General features: G+C 37.4%; 1 protein-coding gene across 4 annotated transcripts in view; it reads left to right on the top strand.

Annotated features, from left to right (window-relative positions):
- LOC149085441 (BTB/POZ domain-containing protein KCTD9) overlaps nt 1–18,990 on the top strand; it is a 64,064-nt gene extending 45,074 nt beyond the window's left edge. For 3 of the 4 annotated variants that reach the window (XM_089233445.1, XM_089233444.1, XM_089233448.1), the window contains exon 11: nt 14,192–18,990. In XM_089233445.1, the coding sequence (XP_089089571.1) occupies nt 14,192–14,308 (117 nt within the window). In that variant the 3' untranslated portion in view covers nt 14,309–18,990. The remainder of the gene's footprint in view (nt 1–14,191) is intronic. The other variant, XR_016192848.1, reaches the window with a different exon arrangement.
- Nucleotides 18,991–22,569: the final 3,579 nt, after the last annotated feature.

Here is a 22,569-nt window from a genome sequence, read left to right as displayed (position 1 = left end):
AGCAGGCAGGCTTTGACTTCATTGTAAAGATGGGTTGACACGGTCAATCGACACATTGAGCTGTTGTTTACCTTTCACTTTTAAGAGAAACGTTCTGTCCTTTCTTTGAAGCACAGGGTACAGATCTTCGTACAGTGTCTGCAGTAGCCATCGCACTGAATCGGTACGCAAAAACATCAGTGTACACTGATTCATGTCTTTATGAATGAAGGTGGCTGACTGTCTATGGCGGCTTGCTGGAACAGCTCGGAGATTGTTCATCTCTTATAAACAAGAAATGAACTTGTGCATGTTACATGATGACACTTGTTGTTTGGAGTGAAAAAATTCCCTTGGCAAGCGAAGAGTAGTTCCGTATATGAGTTCCACCACGGAACTGCTGATATCCTCTTGTAGACTTGAGCATAATCCCAAAAGAACCAATGGAATAGTCTTTACCCATCTTTAGGTAGCATGGCAGTGAATGGACGATTTGAGGTTTCGATAAAACCACTCTACCATTCAATTTGCAGCAGGATGTAAAGCAGTTGTGCACTTTTTATCGATGCCGAACAGCATTTTGCAAGTTGGCTGATCAACTGAGACTCAAACTGCGCTCCTTGATCAGATACTATAGCTTGTGAGCAGCTGAACCTGGATATCCAACCGGTGACGAAGGCATTGGCTACAGTTTTTGCCATGTGGTCAATGTTCGGAAGAACCTCTTTCCATCTTGTCCATCTATCCATGCATGTCAGGCAATAATGGCAGCCTTGTGAAGTTGGTAACGGACCTACTAGATCAATGTACACTATCTGGAATCTCTTGTCCACTATAAAGAAAAATTTTCAACTGGGGCATGCGTGTGTCACTGGGTTTTTGACTTTTGACACAAGATACATGAACGTGTCCAGGTAGCACAATCTTTTTTAAGTCCTTTCCGCATGAATTTCTGCTTCATGGGATGAACTGTAGCACTTACTCCTGGGTGTGAGAGTCCATGCACCAAATTGAATGCCAGTCGTCAAAATTCTGCTGGAACGTATGGCCTAACCACACCAGTAGACACATCACATGTGACAGGAATGTTTGCAGGTTGAAAGATCAAGTCCTTAATCTTGAGACCAGAGCTGGGACTGTGCAACACCTTTAATTCCTGATCATTAATTTGCTCTTTTGTTAGCTCTTCATAATTAATTTGATTAGGAAAATAAATACTTGGAATTTGTGAAAGGGAATCCGCTACAACATTTTCATTACCAGATTGATTGGGAATATTTTGTAGTAATGTACTTGCATGTACTACAGGAAAAATTTTCAAATCTGCTGATTCATGTTGAATATTTTGATCCGTAAGAATGCTGCATGAAGTAACAAACTTTTTTTGCTTTAAAAATATTAAATAATAGATGGTGTATACCTAAGATCCAATTTCAACAAGAGAAGAAAGTTTTAAGAAAAACTTACTTATCAACACTTAAGAAAAAAAAAGTGTTTTTTTTTCACAGTTGAACAGTATATCTGTTGTAAATTGCCCTAAATATTCAAGGTATCTTTGCTGTCATGGAGAACATTTCTCCAATCTCTGTTGGAAAGCAAACGTCAGGGGAATTTGATTCGGGAATATTGCAAATTTTCTGCCTTCCAAGAAATATTAAAAATGTTGCATAGCAGAATATGCAGCAAGCAATTCATGATCATAAGCACTATATTTTAATTCGGAACATGTTAATTTACGGGAAAAATATGCTATAGGTTGCACATTTTTACCCACTACCTGCTGTAAGACTGCACCAACAGAGATAGAAGAAGCGTCAACCATTAATGAAATTTCTGCATCAACTACCCGGTGAGCCAACAATGTAGATGTCGCCAAAGATTTCTTACACTTTTGAAAAGCATTAAGAGCTGTATCTGTCCAATTTATTACAGTTTTGTCACTTTCTTTTTCGATTTTACAAACTGGTATAGCGGAACTGAAATTTCTTCTGCTTTTGGTATAAATCTGTGATAAAAATTTAGAATCGCCAAAAATTTACATAATTCTTTGACAGTGTCAGGTTTTGGAAAATTGACGATAGCTGAAACTTTTCCGGGCAGTGGTGACAAACCTGATGCTTTGACAAAATAACCAAGAAAAGGTAATTAGTTGGCACCAAAAATGCATTTGCCAACATTTATAACTAACTCGTACTGTTTCAGTCATTGAAAAACTGTACAAAGATTTTCGCAATGAATTTTTTCATTTTCAGATGCCACCAATGTCATCCAAATATGGAAAGCAGTAGTCAAGACCGCGTAAAACTCCATGTATAAACTTTTGAAATGTATTTGCAGCGTTATGCTACCCAATGGGCATGCATTTAAATTCAAATACCTCAAAATGTGTAACAACTGCTATTTTTTGGACATCTGTGTGTGATTCCTCGACTGGTATATGATTGTAATACAAGATCTATTTTTGAAAAAATATTTTTACCAAATAGATTATGTGAAAAATCGTGTAGGTGTGGTATCAGATAACGATCTGGTATTGTCATTGCATTTAGCCAGCGATAATCACCACAAACATGCCATGAATTATCTTTTTTGGAAGTATGTGAATGGGATTGATCCACAGACTATTTGAGTGCCCTAAACACCCTCTATTCCGGTCAAGCAATTTTACATTTCTCCAGGTTCGCACATCCTTACAAACTCCTTAAAAAGTCCTAACTTTTCATTTCTCTCTGGGGGGAAGGGCCCTTATAACTCCTTACTTTTTGCAGCCACTCCTGAAAAAGCCCTTATTTTTTTCTCTGAAGGGATGATCTTTCTTAGACTAGGCATTCCCCATGGTGATGAATAAGCCCCCCCCCCCTCCCCAACATTTTTGAAGAGCCGGCTTGCCCCCCCCCCCCAAAAATTCGAGTGGATATGTTTCGCACACTTGGCTCAGAAAAAACTTTTTGACAAAAAATTTCTCTAAATAGTAGAAATCATCTGTTTGAAATTTTATTTTTTTATTTTTCTCTCTCTTTAGAATCTCAATGCACTTGTTCTGTGACAATAGTAGTCTTATCTTGCAATCACCCCGGCATCCATCCTAAATTGCATCCTCCCAGAGTGCTGTGCCTGAAGGCACCTGTGGAGATAACTTAGGGGGAGGATTGAAGGAATCCTTTCTCTTGCTTGCACTGTCGGTAAACTCAAGAGCATCTCTTCCTTCTTTTGTTGAGTGTGACCCTTGGGGGATGGGGACATGAGACAACAGAAAAAAAGAAAAAAAGTGGGAGGAGGTAAAGTGAACAACGATTAAGCAACAAGATCGAAGGCCTGTAACCATGGCCCCCCCCTTTGGGGGGCTGACAGGGCTCTAGCCCTGGGGCCCGGGCAGTTCTCATCATTTTTTGCTTTTTCACGCTATAAATTAACTACAGAAGGGGTCCGTGAAAAGTTTGACCGGGGGCCCTCAAAAGATTCCAGCCTGGGGGTCCCCTCTCCAGGATGTGGGGGCCATGCCTGTAACATTTTTTGAACCTTCACAACAGAGGCGCCGACATGAAGAAATTAACATTGGGTGGAGAGAGAGCGCTGAAAGTTGCTGGCCGTCCTGTATATACGGGGCTGAAGCGCATACGCAGGAAACAGAGTACGCACTGCATTGTTTTCCTAAAGATTATTGGGGAGAGGCTCAGCCAACACCCACTAGAAAACAACACCCACTGAAAATTCTCTAGTAGGTGTTGGCTCAGACCCCTTACAAAATTTATTGGGGTTGGACGGGCTCAAATATCCTCTGCTCCTAGGTTCCAGTGCCTTTGATGAAGAATCAAATAAATAATAGTGAAATAAAATTAACTTAAAAAATAAAATAAGAAATGAATGGAAAATTTCAAAGCTCTTGAGCCGGGTACCATTGCATTCTAATACTAGGAATATGAAATTTCCTCCTTACAAATCAGGGATTCCCAAACTATTTACGTTAGCATCGCTCTTATATATATATAGAAATTTTAAATATTTAAAGTAATGTTGAAGGGAGGTTAAAGGGTGAAATTTGTGACCCCCCCCCCCAGTTGCAGCCCTGTTTCCAGTACCCCAACACTTAGGTAGCCAGGGCCGGAACTAGGAAAGAAGGCAGTTTTCACAGGCGGAAATCTTGAGAGGGCTGCTAATTCTGGGGAGGGGGGACGAAAAATACCGTTTCGATCGCTTTTCTCAGTGGCGACGGTGAAAAAATTACATATTCTTCCCCCCCCCCCCCCACGACAAAAAGGATTCTGTCTCCGTTGAACCAGGCTTTTGGACCGAGATCTTTCGCGAGGATCCCGATTTTTCACAGGGAAGTGCTTGGAACCTGTCATAGGTGTAAATTTGTATTGGGCCAATGGGATCGAAGGCCCCCCCCCCCTATTAATTTTGAAGAGCTGGCTCAATCCCCCCCCCCCAAAAAAAAATCGCATGGTTACTTTTTCCGCACCTAGACTCGGAATAATCACGTCACGTCAGTACAGTGTGTTTCGGCTTTTATACGAAGCTGCGACATGTAACAAAAAAAAGTGCCGATTTTTCCGCAAAAACTTTTTTTCCCGGCCATTTTTCAGGATGCGACTTATTTATCAGAAATTACTGTAATTTTTTCTATGTTCCATTGTAAATTAAATTGAGAATTTCTAAAAAGTATTTAGTATTTCTTACTTATGTTATTCAAAATTGCGTTTATTTCAAAATGAAGAATTATTCTCAAGGTTTTAATAGGGTTCCTCCTCTCACGGTCACTTCTTTTTTATGGACGAATTTATTTTTGTCCCGCCGATGACCGCAAAGAGGGACGAGGGGTTTACATACCCTGTTTGCGTTCGCAGCACTCTTAGAAATTTTAAATATCTTGAGCCATCTCAGTCGATCTCGAGGAGTCATTGTGATGCTTTCCCCCGACAATAAAATGATCTTCACCCCTAGTTACAGCCCGTCCGTGGCATATAGTGGCGTGTTTACCGGAGGGGGAAAGGGCACTCAGCGGGCTATAAGCAGGGCCATGGACTCCCACATACTGGAGAAGGGATTCTAGCCTGGAATCTTTGCCGAGCCCCTGAAGCGAAACTTTTCACAGGTAATGTATTCATAGCATGAAAAACTAAAAATGATGGTAATTGTCTTAGGCTCGTAACTAGGCTACGGCAATCGGGATAATGCTCCGGGAACCTGAGCCAAATGGGTGGCCCAAAAAAAAAAAAAAACCACTTATTTTGCACATTCCTTGAAATCTTTGACAGTTTCTTATTCTGCAAAATGAGAAGAGAAGGGGGGACGAACCCCCCCTCCTTTTTTGAGTAACCCTTTCGAGGGAGCCCCTCTCTCCCCCCCCCCCATGAAAAACTCTGCACCGTGACACCAGAGCCTAAATTTTTGGGAGAAAGACAACGGGAAGAGAAAAGAAAAAAAATCAGTTTCCGAAATTCTTCCCAACATTTGAAAATGTTTTTATTCCATGTATTTGAGGGTTTTTTTTTTCATGTTAAAGGCGGCCGCGCCTTCTGCAGCTGACAAAGAGCATTTCAATAGCGTTCAGTTTCGGCTGCTACAATGTAGGTTTTCTGAATACAAGCACTATTTCCTAATTAGAAGGACAAGGAGTGTATAGCGTGTCGCCTACATAGGGAATGTGTCACCTGGAGGCATCCGTGTCCATATGGGGACTCCTCTCCGAAAATGAAAACTGCATTCTTTTTGATGCCGCCAGCGCCGGTCAGGGCTTTGGTAAAAGCTTTTTTTTTTTTTTTCTCTTCTGTTTCTTTATTTGCGCTTAATGGATGGCCATCAGTGAAACAGGGACGCCGACAGAAGCAGTTCCATAGATGATCCTAATTGGAATATAAAGAAATTACGGTGGTGAAAAAAAATCGGCTATCCGGTTTGTGGTTCTGCAGAATAAGAATAGCTTTGTTCGGAGCCCCCTTGAAGTAAACGCCTTGTTTTTCCCTGAAAAAACCCCACAAATGTTGAGAAAGGCAGTTCCACAGTATTTTATGGTTTGTGTGGACCACATTCGGTTGTGCATGTACAGTATAACCTTCTGTTAGTAGAACATGTTGTATTACAAGAAAACGGAAAATTTCCTCGTGATTCCACACAGTTTCCTGACAGAAAAAGTAAGCAATATTAAATATAGCTACACATTTTTGATAAATTCATGCATTTTAAGCATTTTCTTCAATGATAATTTATTCAGTATCTTCAAAAACAATCTAGATACAGTATTTTTCAGCCCTCTCTAATACTTATAATCAATAAAGCGTAGTAAAAGAATTTTGTGTTTCCTGTTGGGACAGTAACAATATTTAAATCGAGTTTTTATTAAGAAATTTATGCAAATAAAAATTTTTTTTTTCTAATTTAAAACCTGATATATAACTTAATATATGAGTAAAATAAATCTTAAATAAGTGAAATGTAATTTGATTGTGAGGGAAATATATACACTGTATCATAAAATATAGATAAATACAGGCCTTGACAAATCAGAAAAAAATTTAATCGCCAGCCAAATTCTGTACGAGCCAAGCATGGTTTTTTCATGAGAAAAGTGTCTTAAATAATCTTTTTTCGACCTTTCTGGGGATGACCTCTTCCCAAGGCCGCAACTAGATACTTTGTTACCTGGGGCAAGCCGGAGTTTTGGCTCCCCTTAGTAGAAGAAACAGTTGAAGGGTGAATTCGACTCCCATTCTGGTCCAGCGTCTCGAGCACCAGACCCGCCTGCTCTCTAGTTGCGGCTCTGCTCCTTTCCATATTGAAAGACAGTTAATTATGGAATCAGAAAATTTTGAGCCATCCCTAGATTCTGATTTAGCAATCACATACAGATTTTAGGCACCAATACAGATTTTCCAGTCACCATGGTGACCTGGCGCCTGGGATTTGGTCAACCCTGAAATAAATAAAGATGTATATACTGTATATATTTTTTGGATTTACTTGCATTCTTTGTATATACTCGTTTTCTTAACCCCGCCCAGGGATTTCGGGATTCATGAGATCTGGGGGGGAACCCAGGGGATCCTGGGTTCGTTATAACGAACTTTTATTGTATTATGAGAAATATTAATTTTAAAAATTATAAAAAATTAATTAATCTTCCGCACAACTTGAAAATAGCACTTATTCTGAAAATTTTTCAATTACATACATTTACACACACATTAATGCTAAAAAGAGGTTAAAATTGCAAGTGCGTAGCCGAAAATCTCATTCGGGGGATCAGTGGTAGAACAATAGATCTGGCCATCTTATTCCCTCTTTTCGGTCATTTTCTCACATTTCGGGAGGGGGGGGGCAGACCCCTCAAGTACCCCCCCCCCCCGCTACACCCTTGAAAATATGTAAATGCTAAAAACAGCACTATTCACAACAAATTTTTAAATAGTGCAAAGGAAATCAAAAATAAAAAGGTTCCTTCTCCACTGGTTTTTCAAATTTCCCTTCTCCTACTGGGTGAACTTTCATTAAATCAAGTTGTATAATAACCAAGAATGGTCACTAAAGCAGTGTTTTCCAAAGTGTAAAATATCGCCCCCCTGGGGGAAGGGGGCGATGAGGGTCCTGAGGGTCGGTAGAAGCTGTGGGTTTAGTATAGGATCCTATGGGTGGTGAGTTGGGAGAGATGAAAAGAATTTTTTTTTAAAAGAAGAACTATGGAACACACACAAAAAGTTTGGGAAACTTTTCACTGAAGCAGCGGTTCTCAACCGGTGCTCCATGTGCACTTCCCGGGGGCTCTGCCGCCACTCTAAGAAAATAAAATAAATGAGTAAATTTGATAAATGAATAAAAGAGAGCCTTCGGGGCTCAGCCATAGAAATTTTACACCAAATAGAGGTGACCATTGATGCATTGAGTACAGGTGTTTGAGAACAGGTGATCATTTGTGGAGATTTTACTGCATTTAGGAAAATATAATGGAACCCTTCTTATACGTCTCCCTATTACATTTCTGACCTTACTCATTTGCACGACGTTTGACTTCAGTTGCTATATATTCCTATACATTATCCCTGTATACAGGGCCTAATTTCTGCAAGGGCAAATGAAGCCTTCATAACTTTGAGCCCCCAAAATTCAAACAACATACATTCACTGACGAATTAACAACTTTGACTCTTGCCGCAAGAGCCTCTCAATTCCTGCTTTACCCAGGGCCCTGCCTGTATACACTTCAATTAATCAACGTTTTCACTTTGATTCGAACTCCCAAGTCTTTGGAAAATACAATTTCTATCAATCGAATATCAAATAATTTTTCAATTGGTAAAACCGTGTCATTGAAATACAGTGTTTCCCGCTTTTCAAAAACACATCATGAAAAAACGTTATAAATAAATTAATAAATAAATTATAAGCAGAAAAACTAAACGGGTTCGACTGTAGTTTCTCATGCATAATTTTTTACTGAAAAAGACACAAAATTTAAGATAATTGACTGGTTCAATGGATTTTGACAGGTACTGAAATAATTATTGAACGGGCTATGGTATGCTGATAGCCAGGGCCGTAACTAGGACTTTTGCTGACCGGGGCTAATATGATTTTGCCGCCCCCACATTCGATAATTTTGTAACGGTGTGTTCTCTGTTCCCACCTAAAACTGCCGCCCCCCTAAATTTTGCCACCCGGGGCAGTTGCCTCCTCTGCCCTCCTCTCTAGTTCCGGCCCTCTGCTGATAGCAAACATGTACACTATTAGTTCTTTCTTTAAGAGAAAAATCTTTCAACAACGGAACTCAATACATCATCTACTTTTTGCTTAGATATAGAAACCAAAAGCAAAACAAACAAGTATAGGACGTTTCATGAAAGGTTTAAATAACACTTTTTTTTCTGTTAAATCTTGAAATGACTACTGTAACAGTAATGTTATGATAGTGTAATATTTCTCCTCAAGTAAAGATTTTGGATCCAAACGACAGATTTTTTACAAAATTTTTTTTTGGGAAACGTCTGTAAAAAAAGGGGGGAGGGAGTAATTTTCGAAAAAAGTTCCAGTTATAGGTTTTTGCATTTATACGACGCGTTGTATAAACGAGGTTCCATTATTTGAGCCTGAACGCCCCCCCCCCCCCCCAACATTTTTAATAAGTTTACGCCCATGACCTTGCCTAGAAAAATAAGAGGAAACTTCCCCGAATATAAAGAGGGAAAAAAGAGAAGGAAAAACCCTCCTTTGTGCGTAATATGAAACGTGAAAGCAGGGGATGGGATTGGAAATTAAGCCATATATGGTAAACCCGTGAACCAAATGTGGCCCTGAAGGTTATCTGATGTGGCTTGCCCCCTCAAACCCAATTTTACAAAAATGAACTAGGCGGAACATTTATAGATAGTTTATGTGACCTGTGGCACAATTCCAGAGCATTCAAGTGTCCCGTGGCACATTCAAAGATCACTTAAGTTACCCGCGACACAGTTCCAGAACACTTAAACGATCCGTGGCATATTTAGAGATCCCTTGAGTGACATGTGGCACAATTTTAGAGCATTTGAGTGGCCCCCCTCACCGTGTGCTTCTGCATCACTCAAAAGTTACCCGCGGAACATTCCCAGATAATTTAAGTGATCCAGGGCATAATTACGTATCACTTGAGTGATGCGTTGCACAGTTCCAAAGCACTTAAGCAGCTTGAAGGATCTGTGAAACATTTAGTGATCGCTGAAGTGGTTCTGTAAGGGATTTATTATTAGGGAGAATGTGTGTGTGTTAGTTCAGGTAAGATGCCAGAATATTTTTTTTTTTTATAAAGGGTGGTTGATGACGTAAGCATCAACAAAAGTCAGCAAATTGGAAACGTCCTCCCCCATCGAACCTGACGTAATACTTGAATGACCCCTGAGAAAGTTGAACACAGCTGGGAGTTTTTTTTTACTAGTATGGCGAAACTATGTCTCGAATCACCTATATTACGCAGTATACTGAGTGGCGCCTCAATCCTTTAACATCCATTTGATGGATCAATATTTTTCCAAAATTTGCATGCCATCCTAACCCTTTATGCTTTCATGAATTATACAGCATTTTATTTTTTTAAATCCAGGCCGAATTTTCTAAATGAACTTGTGCCAAAAATAAGTAATTAAATTGATAATTCACGCATTTTTGATAGATTCACAATAATAGACAATTATTTTCCGATATTTGTGTATCGTCAATTTTTTCATGTCTGAAATTTATAAAATTACTTTTTGGATTACTTTGGATTTTCGGAAATTTTCTACGAAAAATAATATTGCTTTTGATATAGTTCTATAAATATTGATCATTCAGGTGACTAGAATGTCTAATTTTGAGTTATGAATATCAGTTGATTTTCAACCCTTTAGCATCCATGTAATTTTGGAATTAGAATTTTTATGTTTTCACGTGATCGAGGGACTGTGTCCGAGTGAGTGAAATCATATTTCATTTTATATAAAACATTACGGTAGAACAAAAGATAGACACAAGCAAACGATTTCTTCATTTTATTTTTTAACATTAAACCATACCTTCTTTTCTCACGTAGCAACGTAGCAATTACTTTTTCTAATTGTAATTATATAATTTCCTAATCCAGGGCCGTCATTTCAACTTTTTCCAGGGGGGGGGGGCAAAGAACATGCACTCAAGGTATGCATATATATATATTTGTATATATATATATACCATTTGTGTTTAGTGTATTTTCAAAAGGGGGCTGTTGACCCCCCCCCCCAAATTCCCGGGCCTGTCCTAATCAATTTTTAGTATTTTGTCCCAACCCACCTCTTTTTGCGTGAATTTGAAAACGGGTCATGTTACGCTGTCTATGAATACAGTAGGATTTCCTTTTCTTCAGAGTTTGGCATGTCTGGTTGTGTGTGTGGGACATGAGTAAAGATACGGGGTAACCCCCCCCTCCCACCCCCAGTGTCAAAGGCAGAGTCGACTGATCTAATGTATATATGAATTGGCATCATCATCGTGCCTCCCCAACAATAATTACCATGGAGATAGACGCCTATGGTGTGGGAGGATCGTTAACAATCCAATCATTTCCGGGGACGGGGCTGAATGAATCTCATTGTTTTCGCTTTTTTTGTTATATAACATTGTAAAATTTGCAACAATGGAAGCCTGAGATAAATCCAGTCAGGTAGCCCTGGAATTTATTTGTTGTGAAATTAATACAAGTGGAACATTTTTGTGACCCTCACAGGGCCAGGAGGAATCTATATAGCTCCAGTTCGGGGGCCCTGGATGAATCTCAGTTGTTTTTTAACGTTGTGGAATTTGCAACAGTGAAAACCCAAGATAAATCCAGTCTGGGGCTTCCACTAAAAATCTGCAAATTGGGTCCCGTGTCCTCGGTTGAGGAATCTGGATTTTATTCCTTGGATAAATGAATACAAATGAAAAAGTTTTTTTTGCTCTCACAGGGAGGAGAAGTCTGACAGGCCTCCAGGTTGAAGTGCCCGATGGGAAGTTGACAGATTTCATTTCGGGGCCCTGGATGGATCTCATTGTAGCTTTAGCAGCAAAACTTTGCTATAAATCCATGTATCGGGCTCATAAAAAAATCTGCATATTGGCTTCCCGCACCTTGGTTGGGGCCCTTGGATTTTAGTCGTTGGTAAAATGAATATGAATTAAAATTTTTTGTGGTCCTCATAGGGGGGAGGGGTACAACAGGGCTCCAGGCTGGGGACCCTCATGGGGGAAATTGATTCATTTTGGAAGGGTGCTTGGTGAATCTCATTGGTTTTCTTCTTGTTGCTGTAAGATTGTAAAATTCCTCAGTAAGCTGGTTCTTTCACAATGCTACTTTTCATATCACTCTGACAAAGTGGGACGAAATAAACAAGATATGTGACGAGAAAAAGGGTGTTGCTGCAGAAGGGTGCAAGAAGGCTTTGTCCCCCACCCCCCAGTATAGCTATGTTCATAAACTTTTCCCTGATATTTAATTTTTAATAAAAAAATTTTGACTCATTCACAAATGCAGATCATGTGAATCTGTCATGACTTGTAGAAGAAAAAACTGGATGAGTTTTCTTAAAAATACATTTTGTGGCTTTTTTTAAAATAAAAATGTATATGAAAGGATTCGAATGAAAAATGAAGTTAGTTATTTTGTAGTGTATGAGCATATTTTCATAAACAGTTTACAGTGATTTAACTCTTATTTGGTTAATATCTGTTATCTCTCTCTGTTTCTCGTAGAAGTGGGCACAGCTGAAGCAAGATAAAAACAAAATTTATTGCAAACTCAGTACATCACTTCCAATTTCTTTAAATCATTTTAATACTACTACTGCAACTCTCACTCTCTTCTTTCTTACTACACTTCTCAATACCTAATCCTGATCATCATGCTCTGTCACTGTTTGAATTTGTGTTCTCAAACAGTCGCCTGTTACTCGCACATACAGTCACAGCATATCTCTTCCTTTTCAGCAGCTGAAATTCCTACCCATCATACTTTTAATTCTGAAAGTTGAAATCTTGGAACTATTGAAATAGAAATGAAAAAAAAAGACATTTAAATGAAAATCAATCCACATGCAGGCTTCTTTTGTTTTAGTCTAGTGGTGCAATTTTTTTCGGGGGGGGGGTGGGGGGGCGGCCCCATGACTCCTTAAAAACTCCTTACTTTTCATTTGAAAAATTTTGTATGAACCCTGTTTGAAACTTTGAAAATTGCGACACACAACTTGTGTGCATGTAAACTAAAAATCTGATCAGGAAAAAAACAAGCAAGTGAGTATTACACAGCTTTATATACTGTTGGTGGCTGATGTCATATGTCACACAAAATGTTGCCATACTAGGGCATTTTTTAGAGTTTTTTGACCATTTTTTATGGTAATTTTTCAGAATATTTTAGGTTAACAACATCCAGGCCTTGGTTATCACTTTTGCAAAGTATGGAATGGACCAATATCATGGGAAAAAATTTATTTATTGTTATTAGGACTTTTGGTTTGTGTTATCAATTTTTTTTGTCAAAAGTTTTTCTTTTTGAATATTTTGAAGCTAAGATTGAATCAAACTCATTTTTTTACTATAAGTAATTGTTACCAATCTGCAAAACTATGTAGGAAGTCAAAAGATATTGACAAAAATTTCCATACTCAGTTCATAATGTCCTAATCGAGCCATATGTAATAGCCATGATCCATGTATGTGTAGCACTGCTTTTGAAATGGTTTTCCTTTTTTGTCGCATGTGCAAGGTAAAAAAAAGTCCCTTTCTTTAGTTCATGGTCAATTTCTTTCAACTGATCACATTCACAGTTCCTCAGTCAGGAGACTTTCATAAGGAATGTATAGAATGTACCGTACATTATAAAAAGTATTGTAATTCATGATACACATTAGACACTTCCATTCTAACTCCTCACAATGGCTGAATAAAAAAGAAGGATTTCAGGTTGTGATTGGGGGGAATACCTGTTTTAAAATAATATGGAGAAAAAAGGCACAATATGTATATATATATTTAGAACATTTTGCAATCAGTTACAGTATGCACAATACAGTGTGCACTTAATGTGATCACATCAGGACTCAAAGTTTCAGATAATAATAACCGATTGATAACTATATCCAAAAAGTCCTAGTTTAAAGTATACTGACCATATACATCCCATGGGAACAGAACAACTGTTTTTCTTTCCCACATAACTCGTTGCAAAATGTTTTACTGTGATCCTTTTCTTTCTGCTTATCTATGGCCTTATGACATATGAATGCATGAAATCAGGATGCTTTCAATCTTAATTTGTACAAGGTTTTTAATTGGGATGTTGATCAAGTGCTCGTGTGCATGAAATTGGGCAAGCATCGAGCACTCTGGAATTGGCTGTTCATGCAGCATATAGTGGTGCTTCTTGCCTTAGTGGCGAGATTGCATATCACAATGGGATATCATATCACAATTGGATATGCACATGGAAATTAAAAGTGTATTTGCAGACGCACACAATTAAGGAAACATGTTATAACTGCAAAAGCTAGAGTATGGGCTGATATGTTAGTTCCCCAAATTTGGCACAGTTATGCATGGTCGTGCATTCTGCAGTGGCACTGCAAGCTCTGAGCATCAAATTTTTTAAACCAACCAGCATATATTTGATGCCAGTTTTTACGTTTTAATATTAGCTAAATGTCTATTCATGATTTTATTATTTTACTCAGTAATCTAATCTCATTATATATAGAACTGTGATCTGTCTGGAAGTGATCTTCATGAAGCAAATTTACGAGGGGCTAATTTGAAAAATGCTGCTTTTGAATTGATGCTTACTCCTCTTCATATGTCTCAAGCTATCAGATGAAACCCATTGTTCTTGTGTCAATCCTGATCTCGGTGAATAAAAGTGATTAGAGTATGGAGCTTCTGGGGGAAAGTTATGGTTAAGATCATACATTTTTGTCAGTTACGCCAAAAAATAAGCTGTCAACTGAAAGTAACATTTGAATTTTCATGCTTCGTTCTATTTTACAATAATGTGAGTGCTTATAGAGTGATATTTCTCATTTGTGTGACTGTTATGTGTTTTTGGTTTCTTTTTTAATCAAATCAACGGAAACTAAATGATAAGTTTTCATTTGTAACATCATCCATGTGGTTGCTAGAAAATAGAGGAGAAACAATGCTGATCCAGAATAAAGTTAAGTTTGCATTTCAGAAATTCAAATAAGTTCTATCTTCAGTAGCAAGAAGATGAGAAACAAAATTATTTGTAATAAAGGTTGAAAATAAATCTCTAGTAGTAGAGATTACTTAATGTGAAAGATAAAGTCAGAATAAAGATGAAGTGTGTCAGAAAAATAAGTTTAAAATAAAGTTTCAGATAAAGTCAGTCAGCTGAAATTTTGAATCTGTCTTTTACACAGCAATCATACAAATGTTCATCTTTTATAATATTATCATTTTTTTACAGTGAAATCTGCCTAAGATGGAAACCTGTCTAAAACAGGTATTTCAGTCTCTTGACATTCTGTTTCATGCATGTTCTACTGTACAGTTATACCTCAGCTAATGAAGATAATTCTTTCCAGAATCACATTCATTAGCCAGAATCTTTGCTTGTCGAAACAGGATTTCACATAGTTCTGTATGGAAAATTGTGTCATTCTTTCCAGGTACAGCCCAAAATTTGAAGATAAGTTTCATAAAACACTAAAAAGCACTGTAAAAAAAGACAAAACTGATCAAAAGCTGAAGTGCACGGATTCACAATTGGATATATCAGAATTTACAGGAAAATGGGAAATTGAAGATATCTTGTTATTTTACTCCATGTTCACAACACAGTCAGGTTCATAGGTGTCCTTTCATGTGATGTGATCGGCTTATTTCCTTATCTCATATATGCATGTGGAAAAGATAAGCTCTTAGAATGCACAGACTGTAAAGTTTAGTGCTTTGTGGCACTGAAAAACATGTACTGAAAACATTCATGTTTAGGGTTCCCCCTTTTTAAATGCATTTCCAGTTAGCTTGATCTATCATTTTATATGAAATGGTTCAAAAGTTCCAAAAGAGAAGTGGGCATACATCTGGAAAGAGATTCTGAAGCGAACATAAATTAATGGAGCTTGAGTGAAATCAATGCATCAGAGCAATTGAATGGTATGATTGACATGAAAATTCAGCTAAAAATGCTGCTGTGCTATGGGAGCATGTGCATCCCTGTCAATTACAATGTTTGTTAGCTGAATTTGTATTCATTAGTTGAGGTATAAATATCGCTAAAAAAATCATTGGCCAAAAAATTTGTAAGCTGAGGCATTTGTTAGCCAAAGCATCACTGTAATTATTTTTCTTCTCATCTTGTTGTTACTCAAGAGCTTTTTCAAAGTTATGAAATGCATATGTTACTGCTAAAGCCCAAAATTGGTGAATCTGCGAACTGGCCAATGCCTAAATTTTGGGCTTTGACCAGCCAGTTGGCAAAGTGGCTGGGGATCCCTAGCAAAGGTCCGAAAAAGTTCATGTTAGTTATGGCAACCTTAACGATCAAAGGAATCAGAATATCTGTGTCTCAAAATAATATAATACTTACTTACACTTTTTATCTTTTATGTCATTCATTTTCATGTTTCTATTGCATATTATCACGTTTTAATATCAATTCTTTTGTGTTGTTTTTAAAAACTTGTATTATCGCACTACCAGTCAGAGGGGTTTACGGGGGTTGTCCCCTAACCGCGAACTTGGTGAGACAGAGGTACAGGGGGAGCCCCTGTAGTGCTGTGACCATAGGGAGTGGCCACAGTTCTCACTACAGTGATTATCTTTATATTGATTCACACAAAATACAAATCACATTACAGTCATGATATGATGTATGCTTTTTTATTTTTAAATTGACAGAAAAAAACTGTCTAATATCAGGGCTGAATGAATACCAGGTAACCATGGTGACTAAAAAAATTGGTATTTGGCACCTAAAATTTTCTTTGTGTAGTTGTTAAATTGCAGGCTGAGAGCAGCACAAAATGTTTGGAATTCATAGCAGCATCTGCCAACATGAAAGAGGGTCACTATGTCCTTGGAAAAGTCAAAAGAAACATTATTTTTGACCTTTTTCTCCAGGTAAAAATTTTTTTGATGCCTTAACATTTTTTCTGGTGCCTAGATTTTTTTGCAATTTGTCCAGCCCTGGTCTATATTATATCTAAATATTTTTTCTCTCGAATTTTGTTTTTTTATTTCTCTTGTCACATGGAACTAATCCAATACAGCCATGTATCACACATTGGCAATGAAAAAATGGATGTGACACCTACCGGACCATCGTACATTAGCACATCAAACATTGGCCATGGATCTCCAGCTGCTTTGCTAATTGGTTGGCCAAAGAATGAATCATTTCTGTGAATCTGACTTTGGCCAATCTTCTCAGCCATTTCACAAATTGGCCACACTTCTGGCTTTGGCAGTAACATATTTAACTTTCTTTGCTTTGTTTTCAATTTACCTTATTTTGTATGATTTCAACCTTATTCAGAAGTTTTATATTCTCTCACCGTGAAAAAGTGTGATAAGTATGATGTATCCTAGATAGTGTATAGTAATTTGTATGTCATTTTTGATTTTTAGAAGAAGGTAAACAGTTCCTCAGTTCATTAATTAAATGATATATTTGGTTGCTGTGTAGAGGTGGTTATATGACACTAACCACCAAAGTATTGTATTAAGATAATAAGGTTTAATATATGAATTGCATAGCATGTTTACTACACCTAATGCTCATACATACTGAAGGAAAATATGATTTTTTTTTTCCGTTTTAGGTAGTAATTTCCTCATGATGTACAAGTGTTTAGTTCACATTTATGCTAAAAATATAACTAGAAATAAAATATAAGTGTGTGTGTGTATGTGTCTCTCTCTCTCAACAATTCATGGCTATTTCAGCTTACTTTTGTATTTGAATAGCTTTTTGTAACATAAGAATAAATTGTTTTTTATGGAAGAGATTTGATCTGTATCATCATTGTAATAAATGTTTTGATTTTTTTCCAGAGAAAAAAACGTACTCTCTAGATTTTTCCCCCTTTATTTATAATTTAAACTTCGTGTTTCTTTGTATTGTATCATCGATTTCTACCATATTTTACAGAGCCGCATTGCCCGACCGTTAGTCTAGAAATAAATTGATATATATATTTTAAAAAGTATTTTTTATGAAGCCAAATCTTTTGCTTTGTCTTGCCAAAAATTAATTTTTTTTTCATACAAATAAAATTATAACTATCTGATGAAAAGTTTGAAAGTGATATAGTGAAATTCTGTGCAGCAATTTTTTAGTCAACTTTAACAGTTGGTCAGTTTACAGAGGTGTAGTCCTGTCAATGCTAGAAATGTGATTTTGTAGCATAAATATGCAAACATAATATTATGAAGCAAATCATGTTCAATACAACATAGTCAATTAATTAAAACTGTGATAATCCACCTTATAAACAGAGTATTTTCTATATCTATGTTGTGCTGAAATCTCATTTGAAGGTTCTCAATGGGAAGCTTAACAAACTCTCATTTGATATCCATTTTTTCCCAATGCAAAATGCAAATAAATCAGCACACAGTAGGTAGACCATGGTGGCTCAGGTCCATAAGAGACTCTCCTACAGTACCAAAGAATGTTCAGAGATGTCTGCTCAGTCCTTGCCAGAGTCTTTTCCGTGACAGATGTAGAGCAGAAATAGCTCAAAGGTGACATACACAGCACACATTACTGTAACAGACAGTCTCCACAACTAATGATTAGGTTGATGCAACAACCTCGTTGTGAGAGATATAAAATGGAAAAAAAAAGATTTAGGATGTTGCCTTTCGGTATCGACTATACGCTGTTGGGTTCCATCTAGTTAGCTTTCTTTCGTGTGCAAAAAATGACAGTGGAGTGATAAAAAATTATCAAATGATCAGCTTAGTGGTTTTACTGTATTATCTCATACACAGTTGGATCATGTTAATGTAACACCAGGACCAGTTTATATCCAAAAAAAATGGCTTTGTTCAGTCCATACCTCAAAAAGATGCTCAAAGGTTGTTACATTCCTGAACAAAAGTTTCGTAGCTCCCTGGTTCATTTAGATGGCGGATTGCTCAACAGAGAAGTGTGTCCGTTGGCACTCGCCAGTCTCCTTAGCCAATGTCCACCTTTTGCTCGCTGCTTCAGTTACTCAGTGTCATTTTTCTAGTTATGGTACACTCAAACAACACCAGCATGTGAATATTTCACAATCTGCCAGTTTTCAGATGTACTGCGATATTTGGCCGAAAAGCCAACAATCCTTCTTTTTAAGAAAACCTGATAAATAGCTTGTTTAACCTGTGGCAGTAATGACGGATAAATTTTAAATATTCATAACCTTATATTCGCACCAAACCAGCTGACCCTTGCCTTGTTGCACTAGTTATTATTAAGTTGATAAAAAAAAATAAAAAAATAGGAGGTCGCAATAAAGTGACTCAACTGTATACTTGTTTTTTGTGTGTCTGTTTCAATAAAAAAGTTTTCTTATCAGTTTTGAAGATTAATATTTCTTAAACGTTTTTTTCTGATACAGTTAAACCTCGATGTAACGATACTCTGCGGATCAAGAAAGAATATCGTTGTAGAGGGATTATCGTTATATCGAGAGGCGGCTGTTTAATATTAGAGTATAGACATTTCCAAGCAAGACTTGAAAATATATCGTTGTAGAGTGATTTATCATATCGAGTATCGTTGTAGCGAGGTTTCACTGTATCTATTTTTCGTGCGCGGACCTGTTTTTTTCTATGTGCGGTAGAGCAATATGTCAAATATAGTAATGGGGTAATTAGTGTGTTAATTTGGTAATTTAGTGTGTACATAGGGATTTTCCCGTTCCTGGGTGCGTGTTTACACTGTTTCCATTCCTACGTGTAATGTAAAATTTAGAATCCCACACATGTGTGATTGGTCGCAGTTAGGGTTTTCGGGTGAGAATTCCCGTCCCCGTTCCCGAGAATTTTTCTCGGGAAATTACTGTTGTGACACATTAATACTGAAAATGAAATATAAAAGATTAAAAAATAATCAATGGGAAAATATTTGTTGAAAATTTACTTGATCTTCTATAGCATAGCATTGCTTGGGAAAGAGATTGGAAGGAAAAAAAACGAGGAGGGTGCTTCCAGAGTTCGTGTAAACTTTACTAGCAACCCTGCGTACCGTGAAATCCTGATACTGTTTTCGGGAAGTGGAAACAAAAGAGATGAACGAAGGAGATAAGATCTGTAAAAAGGGCATAGTGTTAAGATTCCATGCCTGTTGTGATTTCTAAATGTGTTATAGCGCGTCAATAGCTATCCCAATTCTATGTGTGGGGGGGGGGGGGTCTCTCCATTTCTGAAAAAGACGGAAGCTCTCTGCTATTCAGTCAAACATGCATAATCGTAATATATTTTTTTCACTCATCAGTACCGCTTACTTTATGGCCTTACTTAAGGGCCCCTTTTTCCATGGAGAATAATTGCGTAATACCCTCCAATACTTTTGTCTTACCTTTCCTCTCTCCCGCAACCTTAATATTTGAAAAAAACTTATCCTTTTCGTCCAACCACCTGCAAGTGATTGAGAGAGGACGTTTTATAGCTTTACGCTGCCCAATTTCGTGCACGTGGATCGTGAATCCTTTCCCTGATGAAATTTGCCGTTCACAACCGAGTCCTGTTTTTTTAACACTAGAACCGCGAAGTGGATCAATTTGACCCAAATCAAACTTCGTTTTCATTTATCTCGTAAACTTAAGCTCAGATGATAAAAAAAATTTCGTGACTTTTCATGATAATCATGAGTATTAATTCACGAAAATTTTATTATCTTCACATTTCATGTTTCAGAGCTAGTATAAGCGCTTATACCTAGAGCCGCGGTTTGGGTAATTTTGACCCAAAGTGGTTACCCTTTCTAAAAAGTATTTCTAAATGAAGATGTGAACAATAAAGGTCTTTCAAGGTCAATTTATTGTCCGGGAAGATTATCTTTTTTTCAATGAAGGAATGGCAAATAGGGCTAAATATTTTTTTCCTTCGTAAACTGGAATTCTGACGGAACTCAAGAAAGGTTTTGAACAGTTACATGAAGGCAAGGACTGAGCTAATGTACTTGTAGCTAATGGCCAGAAAATGTTCGGTTAAGCCTGTCCACATTTTCTACATCTCAGATCTCAGTGTAAAAAAATCCTGGATTTTGTATAGAGCAGTACAGAAGGTAAGAACTATTTCTCGAACGCAGTTCTCTAAAATCTTATTGAAGAGCTGGGTTCATCATACTTGTTGCCTTTGCGCAAGACGAAATGTACGTGCGCTCTTGATCATGTAACTGTTCGTTAGCCATCAAAAAATAAATAAACGAGTCTGATGTCAGGTAACATCAAAATGTGGAAACAAAACTGTTGATTTTTGCATGGGTTGTGCAACTTACACATGAGGTGCAAGAATAATGGAAAAAATTTTTCTCACTGCTCAATCATAAATTCCTCTTATCAGTAAGAAATCAGTACTTATTTGACAGAATCATATAGTCATTCTCATACTTAATTTCATACGCTTATTTTACATCTTAGTCGTATAGGATTACTGAAAAAACTTTTTGTACTGAAACAGTGTAAATAATAGCAAGTCTTATTTTTACAGCATTACATCAATTTTTAGCTAATTTTACAAATTTAGTTTTTATAAACAAATATAGTTTTCCGTTATAAATACACAATTTAACAATATTGAATAAAAAGTAGGGGAAAAACGCAGGAAAACCGAAAATAAATTCCTATTTTCGCAATGAAACACCGTTTCTTCACAGTTTGGGCCAATTTGACCCAGTCCGCGGTTCTAGGTATACCGAAAGTACCGCGGTTCTAATGTTAAAAGCCCCTACACGCTCAGTTATACCCAAAGCCGCTTGAAAGACTCTTAATGCAGCTTTGGTTATACCTGTGCAGGCGAAGTCTCTAGAACCGGTTCTAGGTGGTCTGTAGGGATATTTTCATTCTCGATCTCTCTTTGCGTCTGTCAATCAGTTCGGATTTTTTCAGCGAGCGCTCTAAAGTTCAAAATCTAACATGATTTCCACAAATGATGCTTTGGATGTAGTTCAGGGGCGTAACTAGGCTGGGGCAACCAGGGCCTCTAACCGCCCCTAAAATGGGCTAATCACAAAAAATAAACACTTATTTTGCATAATTTTTTTCCTTTTAAGGTGGGGGGGGGGCAAGAAAAGATCTGCCCCGAGAAGGTGTGCTACGGCCCTGGTGTAATTGGATTGGTTACGGCAGTAAAAGTTATTAATTCCAAAAAAAAGATGGGTAATGTGGTGGAAAAGTTGGGAAAGGAAAAGACAAAACAATATTCGCTCGTTAATTTATTACAGGAATTGAAATTTACACCGAAAAATTTACATAATTTTCTCAGAATGGATGAAGATACCTATTCAAGGCTGTCTCGATTGCTCTTCTCAGGGCCGCAACTAGGGGGGAGCAGGCGGGTCTCGTACCCCGGGTGCTGGACCAGAGGAGACGCAAATTTTGTTCTCAATCCTCTCCTTCAACATTACAAGGAGGCGCCAAAATGCGCACTCGCCCCGGGAGACCAAACATCTAGTTTCGGCCCTGGCTGTTCTACTCATCTTTTTTATGTGTATTGTTGAAAGTACATTCCGGATTCGAGAATATAATCTGGATAAGTAACTTCTTTTAAAATGAAAAAAGTTTTGTAAAAATTCGTATCCGTGATTATCCGATATTCAGAGAGGGAGAAAGAAAAGGTCAGATAAGTGCGTACCCCTACAATGAATAAACCATTTCTGAATTCTTCGCACACATTGTAAATAATACTCCCCAGTACTAAGTAGTTCCAATAATATACTAACTAGTACTAAAACTCCCCAGTTAAATAGATTTTGAGAAAGCGTTTGAATCTGTCTTCACATCTGCTGTTGTTAAAGCTCTAGATGAAATTTGGGTAGAGAGGACTTACATCAATCACATTAAGAAAATATATGACAAAGCGACTGCAACGATTCGTTTGGATAAAGGAAAAGCAAACATTAAA

Source organism: Pholcus phalangioides, unplaced genomic scaffold (genome assembly GCF_987345545.1).
Source record: "Pholcus phalangioides strain wild (caught in Gottingen) unplaced genomic scaffold, Ppha-v1.0 ptg000007l_1, whole genome shotgun sequence".
Lineage (NCBI taxonomy): Eukaryota > Metazoa > Arthropoda > Arachnida > Araneae > Pholcidae > Pholcus > Pholcus phalangioides.
The sequence above is the reverse complement of the archived record's forward strand: the minus strand, read 5'-3'. Positions and strand labels throughout refer to the sequence as shown.